General features: G+C 47.0%; 1 protein-coding gene across 2 annotated transcripts in view; it reads right to left on the reverse strand.

Moving 5' to 3' along the window:
• Positions 1–309: 309 nt before the first annotated feature.
• LOC310661410 (beta-crystallin B2) overlaps positions 310–25,876 on the reverse strand; it is a 30,709-nt gene continuing 5,142 nt past the window's right edge. Inside the window, exons 1-6 of one of the 2 annotated variants that reach the window (XM_083407344.1) lie at positions 10,929–11,293; positions 8,939–9,010; positions 6,196–6,314; positions 4,551–4,683; positions 1,966–2,108; positions 310–689 (exon numbers count right to left, since the gene is read on the reverse strand). In XM_083407344.1, the coding sequence (XP_083263470.1) occupies positions 521–689; positions 1,966–2,108; positions 4,551–4,683; positions 6,196–6,314; positions 8,939–9,010; positions 10,929–11,000 (708 nt within the window). In that variant the 5' untranslated portion in view covers positions 11,001–11,293 and the 3' untranslated portion in view covers positions 310–520. Of the gene's footprint in view, positions 690–1,965; positions 2,109–4,550; positions 4,684–6,195; positions 6,315–8,938; positions 9,011–10,928; positions 11,294–25,876 lie in introns of those variants that run through there. The other variant, XM_083407345.1, reaches the window with a different exon arrangement.

Genomic DNA, 25,876 nt, shown 5'->3' on the forward strand with positions numbered 1-25,876 from the left:
GTGAGCTTTTGTTTCTCCTGCTTTGGAGGATAGGACCCAAACCAGTAGATTCAAATGCTAAGAAAGGAAATTCTGATTAAACCTCACAAAGAACTTTCTGACAGCAAGAACCGTTTGGCAGTGGAATGGACGCCCTGGGAAGGTGGTGGACTCTCCTTCACTGGAAGTATTTAAACAGAAGTCAAGGATGCCGTAGCTTTGATTCCTGCATGGCAGAGAGCTGGACTAGATGACCCTCAGAGAGCCCCTCCAATGCTACAATTCCATGATTCTAGGAGTATCATGAGTAGAACAGAAAAGACCAAGAACTGTGTTCGAATGGCAAAGCTTTATTCAGGCGATTCCATGGTGATGGCAGCAGTAGCAAGAACAGTTACTCACACACATGAGCGTGCAGAAGAGGCGGCCCCAGCTGGGGGGGGGGTAGATGACCAGGTCAGGGCCCTTGCTGGCTCTCTCAGAGCACTCTCTCACCCCCCCCCCCCCAGTCTGGAGGCAGCAGCGAAGGGGAGTGGGAGGCTTAGCTGGCAGGATGGAAGGCCCCCCTCTGATGCCACTGCATGTCCCGGATTCGCCGCACCGACTGGATCTGGGGCTGCTGAGCACCAAACTCAGCGCTGTCCTTATAGTCCCCCTTCTCAAAGAGGTATTGGTAGCCTCGGTAGCCAGGATACTGGTATCCCACCCATCTGCAAAAGGGAAGTAGAGTCAGCACAGCACACAGTGGGAGTCCCCTCCCAGCTATTCATCCCAGGTGATGGGATCTGGCTAGTGGACAGGGCTTTCTGCTCTGTTTTGCTTGCAGTCTGTAACACATGTGTTATATTTAGAACTGAACATTACGAAAAGTTTGGAAGCAGATTTACAGCATCTCATTTATTTCCAAAAGCAAAAAAGGCCTTTCTATATACTTCCACCATCCAGGGGGGATGATCATGGATCTGCCACTGACTGCCACTTTGACTGAGCCACATCTACACCATGCGTTTAAAGAGCTATGGTGCCACTTTAAGAAGCAATGACTTCCTGCAAAGAATTCTGGGAGCTGTAGTCTGTTAAGGGTGCTGAGCATTGCTAGAATACCCCTGTGCTTCTCACAGAGCCACAATTCCCTGGGAAGAGGGACTGATTGTCAAACCATTCAGAGAACAGGGTGCCCTTAATAGACTTCAGCTCCCATAATTCTTTGCGGGAAGCCTCAACTTTTTAAAGCAGTATTCTAGTGCTTCAAATGTTTGGTGTGAATGTGGCCTGAGTGTAACACATGAACCCAAGGAACTCAAGGAAGAAATGAATTTGCACGATCCTATCAAGGAGAAATAGGGCCCCTGACCCCCATGCAAATGGCCCTAGATTCAACCCACCCCAGGCAGGGCTGGGAAAGACCCCACCTGAACCCCCAACCTGGTGCCTTCCAGGTGTTTTGAACAACAACTCCCACCCTGGCCAATGGTCAGAGCTAATGAGAGTTGTCATTCAAAAGACCTGAAGGGCACCATGTTGGGGAATATTATTGTAGACAGTCCTAAGCAGCACTCTGGCTCAGACTCTGGGCACTTCCTATAACACATAGATTGGACCCTAACGAAGCCCAGCCTCTTCATCTACCCCACACCTGGGCTGCCATCTCTAGCACCTTTTTTGCACTGTCCTTATGGAGGGTCACAGAAGAGCATCTGTCTTGCAAGCAGAAGGTCCCAGGTTCAATCTCCACTGGCATCTCCAGGGATGACTGGGCAAGAGAGCCGCCGCCAGTCAGTAGAGGCAATACTGAGCTAGATAGACCAATGGTCTGATACCTATGTTTCTAGGTACATGCCAGTGGTGTCCTGCAAAAACCCCAGTGGCCTTCAGTTGAGTCCAGGAACACCTCAGAGGCTTTTGTGCCACTCCACCCAGGAATCTTTAGGAAATGAGCTCTCTCAGCCAACCAAGCTTGACCAAGCTGCCTGGCAGAGGACTTACGTGCCACTCTGGACGCGCACAGAGGACACCTTCTCCTGGTAGCCATGGGCATGGAAACTGGGCACGTCATCATCGATGATCTCTATCTTCTTTCCAGTGAAGCTGGGGTTCTCATAGAGGACGATCTTGTGCTCCTGGCTGTCCTAGGAGGAAGCCGCACCAGGCCAAGGTTAGGGGCAGCCACAAAAGGGCAGGGGGAAGGGTGACAGAGCAAAGGAAGAAGGAGGCCATGGGGGGAAAGCCACGTGCAAACCCTGGCTCACTGGGCAGGAGCAGAAGCATGCCAGCTCCACTCCTCTGGGCTCAAACCCTTGGATTAGCTTTACATCGTAGGATCCTTGTAAGGATTAAGGGGTGGCTGGGAGAATTATGCAGACCACCTCAGCACGCTACAGCCCAGTTAAAACATTTTCACAGGCTACCAATCTGATTCCAGGCACACTTCAAAGTGCTGCTTGTAACTTACGAAGTCCTATATGATTGGGCCCAGGCTACCTGAAAGATCACATCTCCCCACGCAAACCTGCCCAGGTGTTAAGATCTTTGGGTGAGATCTTTGAGTGAGATCTTGGTCCCAACAGCATCAGAAACACAGCTGGTGGTGACCCAAGAATGAGTCTTTTCTACAGCTGCTCCCAGAATATGAGATTTCCTCCCAAGAGAGGCTAGACTGGCTCCCTCTTTGTCATCCTTCTGCTGGCAGGTTGAGACCTTCCTGTTTGGACAGGTCTTTGGAAACTAAGGTGCAGACAGTGCTGCTGTCGGGGCAAACTGCATTTTAATTGCTGGTGTTCTAATGTATTTTAACTATTGGTTTTTAACTAGCTTGTTGGGATTACTTTGTATTTCATAATGGTGTTTTTAAATGCTGGACGCCTCCTTGAATCCCAGCTTGGGGAAAAGGCAGGGTATAAATGCTTAATATGCAGTTATTGACACACACCTGTGTGCATAAAAGGGTTAACCCTGAGCCCAAGTTCTCAGAGTGGGTGTTGCTTAGCAGGCTCCCCTCCCCCCCCTCAGTCTCTTTCTCTTCCTTCTATATAGCTTTGACTCCGGGCTCTGCAAATGCTGCCATTGGGCTGAACCTCTCCAAAAGGGAGATTTTATAGCCTGCAATGATCCTTTAAAAAAATTTATTTTATTTTAAAGTCTTTTAGAGCCTCTTCTTTATATGACTGCCAGCAGATGGAGACTTTCTTGCTGCAACTTTTGGAAACTCTGCAGTGGCGTAGCGTGGGTTGTCAGCACCCGGGGCAAGGCAAGTAATTTGCGCCTCCTAACCCGTGGATTTGCGCCCCCTAACCCCCAGATGTTGCGCCTGGTGCGGCCGGTCCCCCCTGCACCCCCCACGCTACGCCACTGAAACTCTGAGTAAAACATTCATTTATTTGCAAAGCCAAGCGTCTGTGATTTTATTCTGTATTTTTGTACAGAACATTTGTTTAAAAGTGGATAAGGGTAGATGTAATATCTAACCAAGTTGTAATGTACTTGGTAGCTATCGCCATTGTGCCTACCAGAGAGTAGGAATCTCTCTTCTAAACCTCTTTCTCCAAGAAATACACCCCGTAATTAAAAGGGGTCCTTGGAGGCAGGAATGAACAGAGAGATCCGGAGGGGGGTGGGGGATAAGCTCTCCTTGGAGGCTTCCGGCAAGGGCTGCCCACTCCTTGCTGATCTGAACATTTCTGCGGCAGCAGGGACTTCTCTGCTGCAGTCACTTCAGCTCTTGGTTTTTGAAGGGACTTCAATGCCATGTACTTCATGCAATTTTATTGTTAATAAAAATATATTAAAATACCCACAGCTTTTTTTCAACCGGAACTCAGTCCGTCTCAGGTAGGCACCATTGCCATTATAAGAGAACAAGGGAGGTGTCCGTGGTGAGTTCTGGCTCTTTTTCTAGAAAAATAACACTGAAAATACCATGCATGAATTTTAATGCATTGCATTTTTAATCATTGAAAGCCACTCAAACAGTAACACACCACGGGTGGGCCCTCCTCACAAGTATATGGTTGGTGGTGGTAGGGAGAAATCTCTCTCATAAAACTAGGCTATTGTGTGTTCCAGAATATTACATCTCCCCCTGCCCACAAAACCCCTCTTTCCTCCAAGTGGTTCCTGTGAAAGCATGACTTGTGTCACTCATTCAGAGTTTTGCTTTGCAGATAAAGCCATGACCCACCTTCCAACTGGAATAACAAACCACAAAGGGCACATGAAGGTCTTCATTTGAACCCTTCTTTCCTTCCTCTCTTTTGTTTTTGCTGCTGAAGTTGCCATCTGTTCTATGTCTGTCCAGCCCCATCATATTTTGAGCAGGGATGGGGAATTTGATGTTGCTGGGCACACATCCCTAGGAGAGCATTACAAGGGGGTGGACTGAGTGACTCTTAGGATCCCAGCTCAATGATTCCATCTGCCCACTCCAAAATCTTCTAAGATCAGCTGCAGACCCTTGTGACTCCACCAGGCATGAAGCCAAACCTGCCCATTCCTGTATCCAGCCCAGGACATTCACTACATGAGTGCTGCCTGCCACCAGCCAGAATGTCTCCCTCCCCTCCCCACCTCCTCACCACTTTGATGGGCCTCAAGGCAGAGATGCTGTCGCTCCTCCGGCTGTTGGTCCACGAGTCCCAGCGGGGATATTCTCCTTTCTCAAAGACAAATTGCTCCCCTTTGCAGTTCACCTGCTCATAGCCAACCCATCTGGAAAAGTACAGAGATAACCCCCACCCCCCACAAAAATCTCCATCAGCTGGAGCAGAACTAACTTTTTCCTGGCAGTACAGTGTTATCTGGGGTTACAGATGCTTCAGGTTACAGACACTTCAGGTTACAGACTCCACTAACCCAGAAATAGTACCTCGGGTTAAGAACTTTGCTTCAGGATGAGAACAGAAATTGTGCAGTGGCAGCACAGTGGCAGTGGGAGGCCCCATTAGCTAAAATGGTATCTCAGGTTAAGAACAGTTTCAGGTTAAGAATGGACCTCCAGAACGAATTAAATCATAGAATCATAGAATCATAGAGTTGGAAGAGACCACAAGGGCCATCGAGTCCAACCCCCTGCCAAGCAGGAAACACCATCAAAGCACTCCTGACATATGGTTGTCAAGCCTCTGCTTAAAGACCTCCAAAGAAGGAGACTCCACCACACTCCTTGGCAGCAAATTCCACTGTCAAACAGCTCTTACTGTCAGGAAGTTCTTCCTAATGTTTAGGTGGAATCTTCTTTCTTGTAGTTTGGATCCATTGCTCCGTGTCCGCTTCTCTGGAGCAGCAGAAAACAACCTTTCTCTCTCCTCTATGTGACATCCTTTTATATATTTGAACATGGCTATCATATCCCCCCTTAACCTCCTCTTCTCCAGGCTAAACATGCCCAGCTCCCTTAGCCGTTCCTCATAAGGCATCATTTCCAGGCCTTTGACCATTTTGGTTGCCCTCCTCTGGACACGTTCCAGTTTGTCAGTGTCCTTCTTGAACTGTGGTGCCCAGAACTGGACACAGTACTCCAGGTGAGGTCTGACCAGAGCAGAATACAGTGGCACTATTACTTCCCTTGATCTATTACTTCCTATTGATGCAGCCCAGAATTGCATTGGCTTTTTTAAATTCTTAACCTGAGGTACCACTGTACAGATAAATTATCTGTCCTCACTTCAGATTTAGAAGAAAATCTCTGGTGTATGCCTCTGGTGTAGAGGAGGGGAACTACTCCAACATTTTAATTCAATTATTTATTTACTTCTGCTATTTGCAACCTATTCTTCACCTAACAGGAAATAAACAGCCTTAAACCCAGAATAACCCCAAACTTGCTCAAATGATCCATACATTCATAAACTCAAACCCAAAACCTCACCCTAACAAAAATTGCTGAAATAAAATTAAAATGAAAGTTGGAGCTGAAGGAATCTCATTCCTCCAAATACATCATTCCCTCTCCCACAAAGGGCTAAGAGTGTCATATTTGCTCATCATTGAAATGACAGTCATGTTGGAGCATGATTCACCTCAGAGGCTATCTGAGATAATTATCTTAAGAAGCAGGAGGTTCTCCTCATTTTGCCCTTTGAAGGACAAACAAGAAACTTGCATGAAATCGTGCAGTGTCAAAAACGAAGCTCCTTCTAGCTGTGTGACCCAACCCCACCTTGGCACAGAAGCTTGCCCTTGCATCTTTCCCAACCCCTGTTCACACAGGGGGAGACTTACGGGCCTGAATGCACCAAGATGGAGCCCACTTTCTCTAGCCCAACCTCCTTCAAATTGGGACAAGCCGCATTCAGCTCATGGCAGCGACCCTGGAAATTCTCCTGCTCGAAGACGACAATCTGGAACCCGAGAAAGAGAGACAGACAGACACCTGGTATCCTACTCAGGGTGCCTACCCAGAGCCTTTTGATGCTGGGTGGCTGATGAAAGCTGCAATCCAAACATCTGGAGGGGAAGCTGCCTTCAAATAGGCAGAGAAGGCAGGAACAGAGGAGGACAGGTTGGTGCAGTCATCATAGAATCATGGTGTGGCTAGCCGAACGTACAGATGGAGAGAACAGCTGTGTCTGGGTATGAACATTGGAAGCTCCCTTATATGGCATTGGGCCGCTGGTCCAGCTAGCTCAGGACCAATGGCAGAGCGTATGCTACTGCCGCCCGGGGCAGGCGCACAAAGTGGCAGGGGTGGGGCACAGAGGGAGCAGCTGCTTGCAATTAGTCTGATTGGACTGATTTGAAGGGCACGTGCCTGGCAGCCCCGTGCGCCTTTGTGACTGTCTGATTGCAGCCTCGCAATGCAGCATGGGGGGTGCAATCACATGCTGAGGCCAGCGGAGGAGAGGAGCGGAGAGGCCTCCATCACCTCTCCTGCTGTCCACTGTTTCTGTCCCTGGTCATGCCCTGGGGGGAGGTAGTTGCAGCGGCTGTGCCTCCCCCCCCCCGCCTCTGCCAAGGGGCGCCCCTTCGCTGGCCACAAGGGGAAGGGGGTGCCACCCCTGACTGGGCGAATCTTCCCTGTGCTCCTGCCTCACCTGCCATGGGGGCACCCAGAACCCCCCAGCTCCCCCCCCCCCCCGGCTAGGCCACTGCTCAGTACTGTACTGTCTTCACTGACTGCCAGTGGCCCTCCAGGGTTTCAGGGAGGGTCTCTTCAAGCTCTACCTGAAGACTGAAGCTGGGATGTTCTGCATGCAAAGCAGATACTCTACCTCTGAGCTACAAATGTCATGATCCACCCAGTGGTGGAAAGCAGGCAGGGGCAGGGCTGGCGTGCATCCTGGGGGTGTGGTGCACCACCTGCAGGGGCCGTGGCGCCCAGCACAGGCGCGGGGGCAGCTGTGATGGCACCCCACCAGGATTGCGCTGCCGGCGGCGGCGTGCTCCCTCCACACTCCTCTTTCTCTGCCAGTGGATCCACCAGGAATTTTGGCTGCATTCAGGTTTCATCAAGTCAGTGAACCTTCCTATAAACTTCCCTCTTTCAGATTTCCCTTTCAGTCTTGGAGCAGGGAGCAAGTGGAGCCGGTCAAGTGAAGGGGTAGAATACTTACACTTCAAAGGAGGTGGAAATATGTACCGAGGACATGATTTCCAGTGGCACCTTCAGAAACAGCCTCCTGCTGAGAAGCAGATACTGGGATGGCAGCAGGAGGTGGTGGGTAGAGGTGGGTAGAGGCTTCATGGACCTCCCTGGGCTGTTCACAGGCGGAAACAGGACTTTGCAATGGGACTTTGCAACAGGACTTTACAAGCAATGCTGTAACATTCTTTTGACAGGCCTAACTGTGAGTGACTTCATCCTGCACCAATTTCCTCCCTAGCCTACCTAGTTATCCAGTTTTGGCCCAAGACCTCCATGGATTGTACCATCCACTGAGGTTCCAGCTAAAAGGCGGGAATGCTAGTGCCTGGAGGAGGAGCAGGCCAAAGGGAAAGCAAGGGTAGATACATAACATCTACCAGGCTCACTGGGAGAGAGCAAGGGTGGCCTAGTGGTCAGAGTGTTGGGCCTGGGAGACCAGGGTTCAAATCCATAAAGCTCAGCCATAAGGCTCATGGGGCAGCCATTGTCTCACAGGGGTATTGTGGGGATTAAGTGAGGAGAGAAAGAACCATGTAAGTCACCTTGAGCTCCTTAGAGAAAAAGGTGGGATATAAATGCAATAAATAATAGACCCAAGGCCTCCCCTCCTGCCCACCACAACAGCAGAGAGTAAAAAAAGATGACCAGTGAGAACTGAAACACAAACAGGTTTCCAAAAATTGGCCCTTAGATGCCTCAGATCTCTTGGACTTTTTTGCTGCAAAAGACCAAGTAACATGGCTTTGTTACTGAAACCAGTTCCAGCATTAACAAGCTCATTTCAGGGTTTGTCTTTGTGTGGACACTTCCTGTGACCCTGGCAGGAGGGCTGGGAGGTAGGAGAGGCATTTGGGAACTTTGCAAAGCTTGGGTCCCTGGCAACTTCTGTTGTATTATGGCCCAATATGGGGAGGGGGGCAAGAAGCTTCCTGCCTTTTCTGTGTGGTGCTGATGGGGAAGGCGGCCAGGCTTGCTTTTCTCTTTCTGCACAGAAGCCAGCAAGATGGAGATTACCTTTCTCCTAGTCAGGGTAGAAATGGTGGGCTAATGATTTTGCATTCTGCTTGCCTTCTGAGCAACTTAACACTTTTATGTACAAAAGTCCACAAAAGCTTGTGCCCTGATGCATTCATTAGTCTTTGAGGAGCTATAATACTCTTTGTTGATCTTACACCTCCTTTGTTTACAGGAAAGATCTCCCCTGTTATAAAGGTTCTCATTTTATTGATAAAATGTAAGATTGGACCAAAATCTATTCTTGTTGCTGCCCCGCAAGATTCTGGATCTGCAGTGGAATTTTCCACCCAGTTGAGTTCTTTCCAGGGAGAGCCTCTGCAGGGCTGCAAGCCCTCTGGGCTTCCTGGCCTGCCCCTTACTGACCTTGGAACTGGCTTGCTGCTGTTTTGATGCTTGGTGGTCTGAAGCCATCATGAAAAGTGGTTGAGTTGCTCCCTGGGGAGAGAACCTCACATCAGATTAGAAGGATGAGGGCAAAGTCACCACATTGGAGAAACAAACACAATGCTAGGTAGGGGCCATCCCAGAGGAAGTTCAGGTCACTCTGCTCCATGAGCACCAGAAACCCGGCAATGTCATTGGCTGGATCCATCTAGTGCAGTATCCTATCCTCACAGTGGCCAAACAGATGGGAATCCTGCAAGGAGAACATGAGCACTGGAGCTCTCTCCCCTCCTGCAATTTCCAGCAACTGGTATTCAGAAGCATTGCTGTCTCCAATGCTGGGTTTACTAGTCCTCGGAGGTAGGTAGCTGGAGCGGCAGAGCTGGCAACAGACAATCTCCTGACACAGCAGGGACAGAGGATTGATCTGTCAGTTTCAGTTTCTCTCAATTTTTCTTTTGCCCCAATCTGTTCTCCACACCAATCTGCACTTTTTATTTTAAAGAGTCCTCATGAAAATTAGTCATCCTTTTAGTGTGCCATTTCCCTAATTGTCACGTATGCAGCTGTGCCTAACATGTATGTTTTTTGCAAGCTATGCCCCCTGATATTCTCTCTTCTCCCCCACCCTGATAGATAGATGCATTTTTGTAACATTTGCAAGGATTGGAGAATTGCACCGCAAAACTCAGAGAAGTGCCAATTTTGAAAGATAGTTGCATTTTGGTCCAGAAATCACTTGGGGAAGTGCAGTTTAGGCAGAAACTGACTTGCTCTCCTGTCCCTACTTGGCTCTCTTCATTTGCAATGCAGCCATAAAGCGCCACTGCAACCAGCTCCCTTTCCCATCATATACATTTCTAGAGAGGAAATCTAACAGAAAGGTCCCCATTTGCAGGTGGCCACACAAACACTTGCCAGGGTTAAAGAGACTGCTGTGTAAAAGGAAGCTAGAAAATATATACATTTGAAAGGGAGAGGGAATCAGCCAGTTTGCAAAAGAAAAAAGGGGGGTCTATAGGGGGTGGGGACCACACCTTCTGATTGCTGCCAAGGTGCTGGGAAATACCCAAACAGTCCAGACACAGACACATCTAGCCAGGAGGAATTACTCACAACTAAGCACTTAGCATAGGGATGTGGGTGGCGCTGTGGTCTAAACCACTGGGCTTGCCAGTCAGTGGTTCGAATCCCCGCGACGGGGTGAGCTCCCGTTGCTCGGTCCCAGCGGCTTAGTCATGCTGGCCACATGACCCAGGAAAACTGTCTGCGGACAAACGTCAGCTCCTTCGGCCTGTAAAGCGAGATGAGCGCCGCAACCCCAGAGTCGTCTGCGACTGGACTTAACTGTCCTTTACTTTACCTTTTTAAGCACTTAGCACGGCTTAATGCAGGCTGTGAACCACTCTTGCCTGTCTCAATTCCCTCTTGTCCAAAGGGCATTCCCCTCCCAATTGCTGCTGTCCCTCTTCTGCCTCCCTAAATACGCTTCCAGACTCCGCTAACCCAGAAATAGTACCTCAGGTTAAGAACTTTGCTTCAGGATGAGAACAGAAATCATGCTCCGGTGGCCCCATTAGCTAAAGTGGTGCTTCAGGTTAAGAACAGTTTCGTCTTAAGAACGGACCTCCAGAACACATTAAGTTCTTAACCTGAGGTACCACTGTACAGATATTCCCTAGGCAATGGAGGCAGCTCTCCTGTTTGGATTTTCAAAGCATAGGTAAGGACAGGTTGGAACAAAGATATTGGATGCCTAACTTGAGGTGCCTCAGTGGAAGCTGAGACCAGCTGAGAACTAGAGAGCTGCTTTCTAATTTCTCCTTCTGGGATTTCCTTTGCAGGATATTCACACCTGGAATGGAAAGAAGAAGACCCCCCCAAAAAATATAACAAAAAAAACCCCCAAACCCCCCAGCTTTAAAACTTTGCGGGGGGGGGGGATTTAAAGAAAGAATAAGATGCTTACCAGTTGCACCAGAGTTTGCTTATGCCACTGGAAGTGCAGCCAAGCACCAGAATTTATAGGCAGCCGGCACATTAATGCACCAGAAGTATTTATCGAGTTCACGAATGTGTGATCAAAATCGAGAATGTTGGATTAAAGGGCAATGAAAACCCAGATCAGCTGACTCGTCACGACCCTTTGTCCTGCTAAAGACCAAGAGGCAGAATTATTTCATGAGCTTTTCATTTTGGAGCCACTCTCTTTGTCAGGCCTGTTGGCAAGAAAAGGGAGTTTCTGTCAACCTCAGCAGGATCTTTGCCAAGCCCCCCCTGGCATCCCTTTGGAACAATGTTGCTCCCAGCTCAGTCCAGTCTGGGGATTTTGAGGACGAGAGACTGTCCCTCTTTGATAAACCCAACACACCCATGTAGCTCATTTAGGAGGTAGAATAATAGAAATAAAAATGCCAAGGTCAGCAGTTGCAAAGTTGGAGTTTTGTTTGTTTATTTTTTAAGGGAAGATGGGTTTTTCCAGCCGTGCACACATTCTGCCTGCTGCTCAGACCACAGTCCCTGCTGGTTTGGCAAGAAGCAACCACAGGGAGACCCATCTACTGAAGCAACTGGCTGCCCAAAGGCTCCAAAGGGAAAGGGGCGAACAATATGCAAGCAGAAGAGCAACACACTGCCCTCCTGGGCAGAGCAGAGTCATTGTGGCAAGGAGCCACTAGGAGCCCTCTCCTCCACCATGAATTTCTCCAATCCTCCGTTAAAGCCATCCAAGTTAGTAGCCATCCCTGCCTCCTGAGGGAGAGAGTTCCATAGTTTATGCGCTGTGTGAAGAAGTCATTTCTTTTATCTGTCCTGCATCTTCAAACATTCAGCTTCATCCGATGTCTATGAGTTCTGGTTGACAGGAGACACACAGAGAGAAGAAAAAAAGTTTTTTTCTGTCTGTGTCCTCCATGCCAGGCATAATTTTAAAAGTATATTTCATGCCGTATCTTTCTCACCCTTTCTCTGAACTAAAACGTTGCAAACACAGCAGTCTTTCTTTACAGGAGAGCAGAGGCACCGAGTTCCGCATGACACTGGGGGGTTCGACATGTGTGTTGTTGTAAATAAAAATATGCCCTTTCCCCTTATGGGGTATCCAAGAGCCCATATAGAGTCCTTACATAGGTTCCCTATTGGTAGGAGAAAATAACAGAGGCCAACCAGAGAATATTGAGAAGCAAAGCAGCTAGTAAGCTTGATCTTTATTGATCTGTTGCAACAGGGTGCTCCCCTCCCACGCAGGAGAGGAAGAGGACCCCCCAGAATTGCTGTGCCAGAGCTTATAAAGACTTTTGAAATTCCCATTCTCTAGATCAGGCCCACCCCCAGAAACATTATGCATACATCACAGAAGGGGTGTAACCTAAGACCACCCCTCAGATCCCACCTACATCACAAATTTAAATGTTGTTTTTCTCCTTGTCACAGTTTATCTCCTGTCTAGCAAGTTACTTGATTGGATTGCCTGGGGTGCTTGTGATGTTAAAATACTTATTTCCTGGGCCACTTATTTCCTGGACCAGGTCACAGGTTCACACCTTATTCAAACAGACATATCCTTGAGACAAGATTTGTGAGGAAAGACAATGGAGAGGCTTTTCCACAGAGAAAGGATTTGGTCAGTTTAGGAATCAAAATGGTTCCAGGTTGGTCTTCCTGTGTTGATCTGTGTATGTGCAGTTATGAACATTACCTTATATCTAATACCATAAAATTCCTATCACATTATCCCCCCTCTGGGGCTAGAATTTTTCTTAAAAAATTTTGCCCCACAAATAATAACATCATATGTTGTGAATAGATACCTTTGTATAAATATATCATATAAAAATAACATATGTTGCATTTTGTTACTAAATTTACTTGTGGCATTCTAGCTCTTGGGACAATCATTTTCTCAATATTGGCTATGCTTTACATTTAGCAGGAAGGTCCACTACTGACTGAAAAATGCAGTTGGTGTTTTGTCCTTCGCCATTTTTGTGTGTTTCTCAGGTGTCAAGATAGCTCTTCTGTGGTCTCACACTGGCATAGTGCTACAGCAACACATCCTGTTGAATCCCCTCGGGGCTTTCATTTAACCTTGTCGCCTGGCATTCACCATAGCTGCCACAAGTTTTGGACATCGCATGAGAGAGACGTCTTTACCTTGGCCTTCCTATGGGATTTTATTATAGCAGGCTCTGGTCTTGCACTCATGGGAAGGACCAAAAAGCTAATTGCCGCCTGGATACACTTGCCCAATTCAAACTGAGTCCAATTATGATTTATATATGCCCATGGACAAAACAAACTGTTAAAAGAAAACCATTCTTAAAAGGGCACTTGTCCAAATAAGTCAATTTAACTCTATAAGGGATCATTCCTGCTAGACCAAAGCATATCCACCTTCATGTATCTTAGAAGCTTCTCCTTGGTAAAGCGAGTTTTAGCACATTTTAAAAAATGGGTAGGGAAGGTTGGCATAGTGCCAGGTGGGAAAATCTAAACATTGGACTACACAATAGCCTGGTCTATTAGAACGCATAAAATGTATGAGAATCCTCCACTGGGGTGTAAGGAATAAGTCATTAAACAAAAAAACAATTACACACAAAAAAATTCCCCCCTCCCCTTTGTGGCAATCACACTGTCAAGACACATTTCAACTTTCCTACATAATAACACATAATACAAAACAAACTAATTAAATATCAGTTGCATATCTTGAGACAATTGTGATCTTCTCAATCCTGGAGCACAGTCTTAAGGTTCAAAAGTGAGAAAATGTCCTTGGAATTCAACTCCTCCCCCTTTGTCAGCTCCCCTCCCCCCTCAGTCTATATCCTTTGAAAGAGATAGCTGTGGGCATTTTGAAAACTGGTGTCTGTTGTTGCAGGTCTTGTCATGGTGAAGAACTGAGTTGAGGGGTTGTTGCTGCTTTTTCATCATTGCACATCTGTAGAAGTGATATCCTGGAAGGGGACAGGGTTTTGGGGGGACTTAAAAGACAAGAGTTAGAAAAAAGAAGGGGCAAAAGGGTTTTCCCTGGGAAGCTGCAGATAATAAAAATCTTAGCGCATTAAGCATTTTATTCATTTCAATATTATCACATTTCCATATAATTACTGTTATTATCTGCTAAGTTTATTTGCTTTCCTTCACTTAGTTTTTGTTGTTGTTTTTTCATATTATTAAATAAAAAATTACTCCACATGCATAGAAAGAGAACTGTAAAAAATACAACAAAGGTTAAACAATAAAAAGAAAGCAAAAAAAAAAAAAAATTAGATTACCAGTCAGATGTAAACAGACTTGACACAAAAACATCAGATTTAGGAAAGAATTATTATTAAATAATACAAAGATATTATCAAAACCACACAGATTACCACTGGACTAAAAAATGGCAAAACAATGGAAAAAGGCTTAAAATTCAGCATGTGCTATCTGATAAGTAGAACTTGATGAAAATGACTTTCAACATGTGATGGACATGTCCCAAAAGTAACACACACACACACACACAAAATGACCTATGAGGAACCAAAAATAAATAAATGCTAAGACACACATTTTTTTAAAAAACAAACAAACCCTGAAGTAATCTGAAGTAACCTGTTTTGGCATTCTAACAACCCAATGAAAAACTGATTAATAAATGAAAAACAGATTATTTGTAACCTAAAAAAGTGTCAAAGCCACAGAGAGATAGAGGGAAATCAACTAGCAGGGATTCAGACTTGTTTTGCTGAACAGAAAGAAAGTGACTGTTTGGCTTTAAGGGAAGAAAGACAAAAGAAATATAAATGCAATTACTTTTTATAGAGTATTTAAATCACTGTTTGCATCCCCTCATTATCATTTGTGCTGTGGGAGAAAAGAAAGGGAAAATTATTTCATGTGAGAGGTCTGTCAGGAAATGCTGTTCCTAAAATGTATAGGCATATACACACACATACCAAAAAAACAACAACAAAAACTGTTATAAAATTTAAATTCCATTGGGGAGGTGAACTACTCAAGAGAGGAACTCACAGTAGGAGTGCTTTGATATTTACCTGTGAAAAGAATTTGGCATGTTAAGATTTGAAATTTGGCAACCTCTTGACTTTTGATGGTCCAGTACTTAACCCTTTTGTCTTAAGTAGCCCTTGGAGCAAAAGACACATTAAGGGTGATTTCCCTCAATGGTTCCAAGGTTTCTCCTTGCAGCACACGCTCTCCAAACCTCCTTTCCCCCCTCCTTCCTCTCTTTCTCTTTTTCAAGCTGATCTAGCCTCTGTGCATATGCAGAGTTCATGTCTCAGCAAACCTTTTATACTATTGAAAATGTTGCATCTTTTGGCTAAATTACCATTTGAATAAGGGAAGGGAAGGGTAAGGAGTAGATTTTAAAAATAGAGTTAGATTTTAAAAACAAAAAAGAGAAACTCAGCAATTCAAGTATTCACCAAAGCTAGCAATTTCAGCCCAAGCAAAACGACTGCTTCCTTTATTTACAGGAAAGGCTATCATTTTGTGTGATTTCCCCCTGGTCATTCGCGGAACAATGCCACGCCCTTATATATGGGATAAAATGGCCAGAGAGTCAGAATTCATAAGATCTTAATATTCTCATTCATTTCAGCATTACCATTTGCAGACAATTTTTTCTGCCCTTTATTTACAGGATGGTAAAGACTGATTCTGCTTGATTATGAATTTGTATGTGCTTAAACTTTGAATAGACTTTTGAGTCAGAATTCATAAGATCTTAATATTCTCATTCATTTCAGCATTACCATATGCAGACAAATTTTTCTGCCCTTTATTTGTGTTGTTGTTTAGTCGTTCAGTCGTGTCCGACTCTTCGTGACCCCATGGACCAGAGCACGCCAGGCACTTCTGTCTTCCACTGCCACCCGCAGTTTGGTCAGATTCATGTTTGTAGCTTCGAGAACACTGTCTAACCATCTCGTCCTCTGTCGTCCCCTTCTCCTTGTGCCCTCCATCTTTCCCAACATCAGGGTCTTTTCCAGTGAGTCTTCTCTTCTCATGAGGTGGCCAAAGTATTGGAGCCTCAGCTTCACGATCTGTCCTTCCAGTGAGCACTCAGGGCTGATTTCCTTAAGAATGGATGCGTTTGATCTTCTTGCAGTCCATGGGACTCTCAAGAGTCTCCTCCAGCACCATAATTCAAAAGCGTCAATTCTTCGGCGATCAGCCTTCTTTATGGTCCAGCTCTCACTTCCATACATCACTACTGGGAAAACCATAGCTTTTACTATACGGACCTTTGTTGGCAAGGTGATGTCTCTACTTTTTAGAATGCTATCTAGGTTTGCCATTGCTTTCCTCCCTAGAAGCAGGCGTCTCTTAATTTCGTGGCTGCTGTCACCATCTGCAGTGATCATGGAACCCAAGAAAGTAAAATCTCTCACTGCTTCCATTTCCTCCCCTTCTATTTGCCAGGAGGTGATGGGACCAGTGGCCATGATCTTCGTTTTTTTGATGTTGAGCTTCAGACCATATTTTGTGCTCTCCTCTTTCACCCTCAATAAAAGGTTTTTTAATTCCTCCTCACTTTCTGCCATCAAGGTTGTGTCATCTGCATATCTGAGGTTGTTGATATTTCTTCCAGCAATCTTAATTCCGGCTAGGGATTCATCCAGCCCAGCCTTTCGCATGATGAATTCTGCATATAAGTTAAATAAGCAGGGAGACAAAATACAGCCTTGTCGTACTCCTTTCCCAATTTTGAACCAATCAGTTGTTCCATGTCCAGTTCTAACTGTAGCTTCTTGTCCCACATAGAGATTTCTCAGGAGACAGATGAGGTGATCAGGCACTCCCATTTCTTTAAGAACTTGCCATAGTTTGCTGTGATCGACACAGTCAAAGGCTTTTGCATAGTCAATGAAGCAGAAGTAGATGTCTTTCTGGAACTCTCTAGCTTTCTCTATAATCCAGCGCATGTTTGCAATTTGGTCTCTGGTTCCCCTGCCTCTTCTAAATCCAGCTTGCACTTCTGGGAGTTCTCGGTCCACATACTGCTTGAGCCTTCTTTGAAGAATTTTAAGCATAACCTTGCTAGCGTGTGAAATGAGTGCAATTGTGCGGTAGTTGGAGCATTCTTTAGCACTGCCCTTCTTTGGGATTGGGATGTAGACTGACCTTCTCCAATCTTCTGGCCACTGCTGAGTTTTCCAAACTTGCTGGCATATTGAGTGTAGCACCTTAACAGCATCATCTTTTAAAATTTTAAATAGTTCAGCTGGAATACCATCACTTCCACTGGCCTTGTTATTTGCAATGCTTTCTAAGGCCCATTTGACTTCACTCTCCAGGATGTCTGGCTCAAGGTCAGCAACCACACTACCTGGGGTGTACGAGACATCCATATCTTTCTGGTATAATTCCTCTGTGTATTCTTGCCACCTCTTCTTGATGTCTTCTGCTTCTGTTAGGTCCTTAACACTTTTGTCCTTTATTATGGTAATCTTTGAACGAAATGTTCCTTTCATATCTCCAATTTTCTTGAACAGATCTCTGGTTCTTCCCATTCTGTTGTTTTCCTCTATTTCTTTGCATTGCTCATTTAAGAAGGCCTTCTTGTCTCTCCTTGCTATTTTTTGGAATTCTGCATTCAATTTCCTGTATCTTTCTCTATCTCCCTCGCATTTTGCTTGCCTTCTCTCCTCCGCTATTTGTAAGGCCTCATTGGACAGCCACTTTGCTTTCTTGCATTTCCTTTTCATTGGGATGGTTTTTGTTGCTGCCTCCTGTATAATGTTTCGAGCCTCCATCCATAGTTCTTCAGGCACTCTGTCCAGCAATTCTAAATCCTTAAACCTGTTCCTCACTTCCACTGTGTATTCATAAGGGATTTGGTTTAGATTGTATCTTACCGGCCCAGTGGTTTTTCCTACTTTCTTCAGTTTAAGCTTGAATTTTGCTATAAGAAGCTGATGATCTGAGCCACAGTCAGCTCCAGGTCTTGTTTTTGCTGACTGTATAGAGCTTCTCCATCTTTGGCTGCAGAGAATATAATCAATCTGATTTCGATGCTGCCCATCTGGTGATGTCCATGTGTAGAGTCGTCTCTTGTGTTGTTGGAAAAGAGTGTTTGTGATGACCAGCTTGTTCTCTTGACAGAACTCTATTAGCCTTTGCCCTGCTTCGTTTTGAATTCCAAGACCAAATTTGCCAGTTGTTCCTTTTATCTCTTGATTCCCTACTTTAGCATTCCAATCCCCTATAATGAGAAGAACATCCTTCTTTGGTGTCACTTCTATAAGCTGTTGTAAGTCTTCATAGAATTGGTCAATTTCAGTTTCTTCAGCACCAGTAGTTGGTGCATAAACTTGGATTACTGTGATGTTAAAAGGTCTGCCTTGGATTCGTATCGAGATCATTCTATCATTTTTGAGATTGCATCCCAGTACAGCTTTTGCCACTCTTTTGTTGACTATGAGGGCCACTCCATTTCTTTTACGGGTTTCTTGCCCACAGTAGTAGATATGATAGTCATCCGAACTGAATTCGCCCATTCCCGTCCATTTTAGTTCGCTGATGCCCAAGATGTCAATGTTTATTCTTGCCATCTCATTTTTGACCACATCCAACTTACCCAGGTTCATGGTTCTTACATTCCAGGTTCCTATGCAATATTTTTCTTTACAGCATTGGACTTTCCTTTCGCTTCCATGCATATCCGCAACTGAGCGTCCTTTCGGCTTTGGCCCAGCCGCTTCATCAGCTCTGGATCTACTTGTACTTGTCCTCCGCTCTTCCCCAGTAGCATGTTGGACGCCTTCCGACCTGAGGGGCGCATCTTCCAGCGTCATAACTTTTATATACCTGTTGTCTTTGTCCATGGAGTTTTCTTGGCAGGGATACTGGAGTGGCTTGCCGATTCCTACTCCAGGTGGATCACGTTTGGTCAAAACTCTCCACTATGACCTGTTCATCTTGGGTGCCCTGCTCGGCATAGTTCATAGCTTCTCTGAGTTCTTCAAGCCCCTTCGCCACGGCAAGGCAGTGATCCATGAAGGCCCTTTATTTACAGGATGGTAAAGACTGATTCTGCTTGATTATGAATTTGTATGTGCGTAAACTTTGAATAGACTTTTAAGTTTGATTTTTGTAAATAATAGACAAAATGATAAACACTGTAATCACTCAAATGCCTGATATCACCAGTTTTACTTCAAAACATCACAGCTTTCAACTCTAATTTTTTTAAAAAAACAAAGAGCAAAGTTGGGCTGAATTTCAATTCATCACATGCTTGCAGACACATGGCCCTCCACACAGCCACAAATTGGAAGAGTTGAAAGGGACCCTGGGGTCATCTAGTCCAACCCCAAAATACATGGCCCTCCCCACAGCCACAAATTGGAAAAGTTGAAAGGGACCCTGGGGTCATCTAGTCCAACCCCAAAATACATGGCCCTCCACACAGCCACAAATTGGGAAACTTGAAAGGGACCCTGGGGTCATCTAGTCCAACCCCAAAATACAGGGTTCATAGCAAGATTTGTACTACCAAAGAGACACACACATACTTATGTACACAGACACAACTGTTTGAAGAGACCAAAAGCCATGCTCCTAGCATGTACTAAGGAAGAGGAAAATAAAAGTACCCAACTTTATACAGAACCCTTTTAGCAGATCTTGAGATAGTTTGAGTGAGTTTGCTTCCTTAGACTAAAGAGTGCAAGTTCCTAGAAAAATGATCTTTAAAGTAAGATTGAAGTGAACATTTTCCTAAGATAGGAAGGGGGTCTCTTATAAAGCATAGTTAAAACAGCCATAGATTTGATTTAAAAGGAATACAGAAGTGAACAATTTTTCCTAAACTTGCAGAGGAATAGTAAGCCTAATCTATGCCCCCCCCCTTGCAGTTTCCTTTAAAGGAAGCTTACTCGGGAGTAAATTTACCTGGCACAGAAGTAAGAAGAAGAAAAAAAACCTGAAAGCGACAGAATGAAACAAGGGGGGGCATTTTCTAAGAAAAGAGGCCAGTCTTATAGAGACTGATATCAGGAGCCTTACAATAACTCTTCTGTCCAACCAAATCAAAGTTAAAACTGGACTCAGATATTTTTCTTAGAAGGAACACCATACTTTCATAGGAATATGCTTAATGAAATACACTGCATTTTAGCTTGAGAGAGCAATTGTGCTCAACTAGGCTTTTGCAGCAGAAACATTAGGTTAACTTCACATTCCAAAATAGACTGGAACACAGGTGTACTCACAAACTCAAAAGTTACAAAAAAACACCATTTACCATTAGACTTAAAATCACCCTCCTCACTTAAACTAGAGGAAGGGGGTGGGTTAATCCTCCTTTCAGAACACAAGTAGCACATATACAGGATCTTACCACTTGGGAGGAAAACTCTCTTAGAGCCTCTCTCAAATAACAAACATTTGCACACTTCACTCTCCATTTTGTCTTGTTTAAGATTGATAAGGCCCAACATGGCTTTCTTAGATTTAAAATTTTGGAACAAGCTTGCATTTTTATTTTAGATGGCACATTTAAGGTAAGCAGCTGCTGGATGTTACCTAAGTATAATTTAAACACAGGAAAAATGTTTCTTAACACAAATTGAAGGGGACTGTCAGAGTCCAGACGGGAAGTAAGCACCAATTGGGCTTCTTTCACGCCAGGGGTCTGAGGACTATTTCCTTTTGACAAGGGTGCACCCATTTTCAATTAAAAGGGGTTTGGACCTGGGCAAAACTCCGAAGGGGAAAACTGGACAAAGCTCTGAGGGGCTAAAAACTGGGGATCCTGGGGATACGTGGAAAAACCTGGGAATACGTGGACAAATCTCCGAGGGAAAAAAAACCTGGGACTGGACAAATCTCCGAAAGGAAAAAAAAAACCTGGGGCTGGACAATCTCCGAAAGGAAAAAAAAAACTGGGGATACCTCACTTAATCTCTATTCTACAACCCACAGCAACCTCCCTGCCTCTTACAATCTAACTCAGAGTCCCTACTGAACGCTTGCACACTTGCAATGCCAGATTGAGACTCTGGAATATGAAAAGATGGAAAGGAATTCAGCGCCCTTGCGTTCTCTGTTCACAGGTCATCTCTAACAAAGATCGCCATGGCAGAGGTGCGGCTGCGCTGGGAATTATAGTTTCAGGGCAGAAGAAATTGCACAACCTTTCTGGGCAAAACTCCGAAGGAATAGGTTGGCATATAGAATTAAGTGGAAGAAATCACACACAACCTTGTGCCTGGGCAAACTCCGAAGGGCTAGGGCTGGTGTTGAGATTGAGAGGACAGAAAGGAGGAGAAGGCATTTTTTTCAAGAGTTAAAGTGAGGAAAGAAGTAAGGATTTGAGAAGTATAGGTTTGCTGTGGTTTGCAGAATCCCACCCTACTAGCCATTTTTCCTACTCATACTCACTTCGCAAGCGCTGTCCTGGTGATCCTGGGATCTCTTGACTGGTTGTTTAAGGCCGGCCTGATCAAGCGTTGCTTCCTCTGGTTAGCCCCGCTGAACCTCCAGTTATTTCCAGACCCTGGGATTAATGGAGGACTGGTTATTCCTCCTGGCAAACTGCCTGGTGCGCGCTGGATAACCATTCCTTCCTCGCTTCCAGAATCCGGGTAACCAAAAGTCCCTTCGTGGTCGCCATCTGTTGTAAATAAAAATATGCCCTTTCCCCTTATGGGGTATCCAAGAGCCCATATAGAGTCCTTACATAGGTTCCCTATTGGTAGGAGAAAATAACAGAGGCCAACCAGAGAATATTGAGAAGCAAAGCAGCTAGTAAGCTTGATCTTTATTGATCTGTTGCAACAGGGTGCTCCCCTCCCACGCAGGAGAGGAAGAGGACCCCCCAGAATTGCTGTGCCAGAGCTTATAAAGACTTTTGAAATTCCCATTCTCTAGATCAGGCCCACCCCCAGAAACATTATGCATACATCACAGAAGGGGTGTAACCTAAGACCACCCCTCAGATCCCACCTACATCACAAATTTAAATGTTGTTTTTCTCCTTGTCACAGTTTATCTCCTGTCTAGCAAGTTACTTGATTGGATTGCCTGGGGTGCTTGTGATGTTAAAATACTTATTTCCTGGGCCACTTATTTCCTGGACCAGGTCACAGGTTCACACCTTATTCAAACAGACATATCCTTGAGACAAGATTTGTGAGGAAAGACAATGGAGAGGCTTTTCCACAGAGAAAGGATTTGGTCAGTTTAGGAATCAAAATGGTTCCAGGTTGGTCTTCCTGTGTTGATCTGTGTATGTGCAGTTATGAACATTACCTTATATCTAATACCATAAAATTCCTATCACAGTGTGTAACATCACATGTGCAACACACACTTGCAATGTCTCATAAGTTGGGAGGAGGTTGTGAGGCCTGCCCACTACAGGTAGGCCCGGCAGGGCCCTATGCCACCAGAGATAGCCCACCAGGGCACACCACTGCTAATGGGAGGCCCAGCAGGGCCCAGCCAATCAAGATTGGGATGCCTCAGCCCCATTCCTGCATACTTTTTTTGGGGGGGGTGATCTGTTCTCAGCCCCATAAAGTTGGGGCTCCCAGGGGAATACCAACCCATATCATTTATTAAAGGTAAAGGTACCTTTGCCCGTACAGGCCAGTCATGTCCGACTCTAGGGTTGTGCGCCCATCTCACTAAAGAGGCCGGGGGCCAGCGCTGTCCACAGACACTTCTGGGTCACGTGGCCAGCATGACAAGCTGCATCTGGCGAGCCGGCACAGCACACGGAAACGCCGTTTACCTTCCTGCTAGTAAGCGGTCTCTATTTATCTACTTGCACCCGGGGATGCTTTCGAACTGCTAGGTTGGCAGGCGCTGGGACCAAGCAGCGGGAGCGCACCCCGCCGCGGGGATTCGAACCGCCGACCTGACGATCGGCAAGTCCTAGGCGCTGAGGTTTTACCCACAGCGCCACCCGCATCCCATATCATTTATTATTCCTTGGCAATTGACAAGTACCCCTTTTGGGGGATTGTAAATTATGCTAAAAAGAAAACAGCTCACACCCACCAATGCAACACTCTCACAAGCTAAACCTGATTGGACCTCTGCAGCTTAAGCTCTTAACCACTAAGTGGAGGCAGTTGGTGTCCAATAGAGCTTCTCCAGGGAAAGTCCAAGGCCTTTTGCCATCAGACCTCAGGCCATCCTGACTGGTGTTAATAGGAGTCCATCAGCGTCTGGAGACACCAGGTTGGCTGATCACAAGAAGTGGTCTCCTGGTGCCTCTTGCCCATTATGTCTTTTGCTTGCAGGTGGGCACATAATGCCCCATAACTGAGATGGGGCAAAACTAGGCTCAGATAGTGTGGGATCTGCCCAGTTTCAAGAAACCATCAATACTCATGGCCTAGTAGTGGGGTTTCCCTATTCTTGATAACACCAAACCATGATAATATTTGGGAGTCATCACTGTGGCATGGATAGCTAGATCCATAGATACATTTACACATTTCTTGTGCTTGATCCTTGAAACAGAAGAGTGTCTCTCTCTCTCTTTCTCTGCACCCTGCAAAAACTACTGCAAATGGAAATAAGGCAACATTGTGGGGCTATTCTGTACTAATTGGTGTTTCTCAACAGATCCACAAAGAGCTTGGGTCCTGTCAGGGAACTGCCATCGGAGCTGGAGGCGGAGAGAAGGCTCCAGAGGGATGGCGGAGAGGGTCCCAGTAGGGAGAGAGGCAGCCCATCCGCTGGGGAAGGAAATCAGCGTAACACCAGTGGAGAAGGGGGGCAGATGGGGGAATCGGAGAGGTGGCTCCAGGACTCCTCGCCAGAGACCAGCGGAGAGAGCACGGGTACTCCGCTGCCCACACCCTCTTTGCGCAGAAGACTTCCACGCAGGCAGAGTAGGAGGAGACTGGGTGTCAAACAGCTTCTATGCTGGAAGAGTGTGATGGCCTGGGATTCCGATTCGGAGGATGAAACAGAGGAATCCCGGCCTGCACAGGAGTCCCCGCCTCCAGGGCCGGCTGAACTGGGGCCAGGCCTAGATGCTGAAGAGCCTGCACCTGTGGCAGTGAATCAGGAGCTGGCCCCAGGTGAAGCCCTTCTGGCCCCAGAGAGGCTTGACGACTCAGTGGCCACAGGTGAGCCTCCTCCAGGGCCCAGTAACCCTTCGGCCTCTCCTGATCTGCAGAGGTTTAGAGCAGAGAGGCGAAGGGAACTGGTTGCCCCCAGGAGGAGTGCTCGCCTTAAGGCCAGAGGAGGCGGGGCTCCTGGGGGCCGGGACCGCCCCTGGCCTTAGAAGAGGATAAAAGCCCAGTCAGCCCGGCCCCAGGTTGCGGGAGCAACGTCGTTGTTGGCTTCGGACCTTCCTGCGTTCCTGATCCCTGCTCGGCCTCCTGTTCCTGACTATCCGGTACTCCTGTTCCCTGCTCGGCCTCCTGTTCCCGACCATCCGGTGTTCCTGTTCCCTGCACAGCCTCCTGTTCCAGCATTCCTGTGCACCGCCCGGCACTCTGCCTCGGACCTTGCCCCTCTTCGTGTGGACTTTGCTACACCCAAGGTACCTTACCCCCGGGACCAGCACAGTTTGCTCCCGCCACCTCCCGCACTCCCCCTTCGTCGGGGTGCGTTCGGGAAGAGCCAGAGGCCATGGCTGAACAGGCGGCTGCACTGGTGGCTTTGGCCCAGGAGAACCAGGCCTTGTCTCACACCGTGCAGCAGCTCAGTGACGCGGTTGAGGCACTTCAGCAACGCTTGGAAGCCCTACCGGCTCCTGGGGCCGACGCCCCGGCTCCGGGCAAATACCCAGTGGCTTTGCCTGAGAAATTTGATGGAGCCCCGGCCAGCTTTCCCATGTTCCTGGCCCAGGCCAAACTGTATATTCAGGGGCGAGCCCGGAACTTTCCTGACGACCGTACCAAGGTGCACTTTTTGATTAGCTTGTTAAAGGACCAGGCGGCCAAGTGGGCGTTGCCGCTACTCAGGCAAGACTCCCCCTTGCTGGCAGACTATACGGGGTTTTGCAATCGTTTGGAGGCCGCGTTCGGCAACCCCCAGAAAGAGAGTCAAGCCAACCGGGCGATTCGGCATTTGAAACAGGGCAAGTCCGCGGTGGCCACATATACCACGGAGTTCCGGCTGTTGGCACAGGACTTGACCTGGAATGACTCGGCACTGCGGGACCAGTATCTCGAAGGGCTTTCGGACGAGGTACTGGACCAGTTGGCCACAATGGAACGCCCCACCACGCTGGACACTCTCATTCAACGGAGTCTACAAATAGGCGACCGGTTGGAGGATCGTCGTCAGGCCCGGGGTCGCCGACACTTCCAGTTCACGGCACCAGCTTTTTCCGGCAGCCCCACGGTCACAACTGATTTAACGGAGGAGCCTATGCAGCTCGGGGCAGTGCGGCCACGCCTTTCCCCCGCAGAGAAGGCGCGGCGTCGGGATGGAAATCTCTGTCTTTACTGTGGCGGAAGTGGACACTTCGCTCGGTCCTGCCCTGAGAAACGCCAGCCGCAGGGAAACCGCCAACCCCAGTAGCTGATGGCCCTAGCTACCGGGGGTCCCAAACCGTACAGAATGGGCCCGCACCAATGGACTTGCAACATCTTATGGTTTCGGTACGGTTATACCCTCCAGGTGGGCCCTGGATCCTCACCCATGCTTTGGTAGATTCAGGGGCAACCCGCTCCTATATGGACGCTGCTTTTGCCGCCCATCATCAGGTGCCACTTCGGAACAAGCCAGTACCGGTCCAGGTGGAAGCGATTGACGGACGACTTCTGCGTTCAGGTGCCGTTACTCAGGAGACCCAGCCTCTGGTCCTGTGTCTCCAGCAGCACCGGGAGTTGCGAACTTTGGACATTGCCTCTATGCCCCGCTTCCCCCTGGTGCTCGGGATGGACTGGCTGGAAGCCCACAACGTTCAGATTGACTGGGTCAAAC

This window comes from Podarcis tiliguerta (genome assembly GCF_965153285.1).
Source record: "Podarcis tiliguerta genome assembly, chromosome: 13".
In the NCBI taxonomy this organism is placed as follows: domain Eukaryota; kingdom Metazoa; phylum Chordata; class Lepidosauria; order Squamata; family Lacertidae; genus Podarcis; species Podarcis tiliguerta.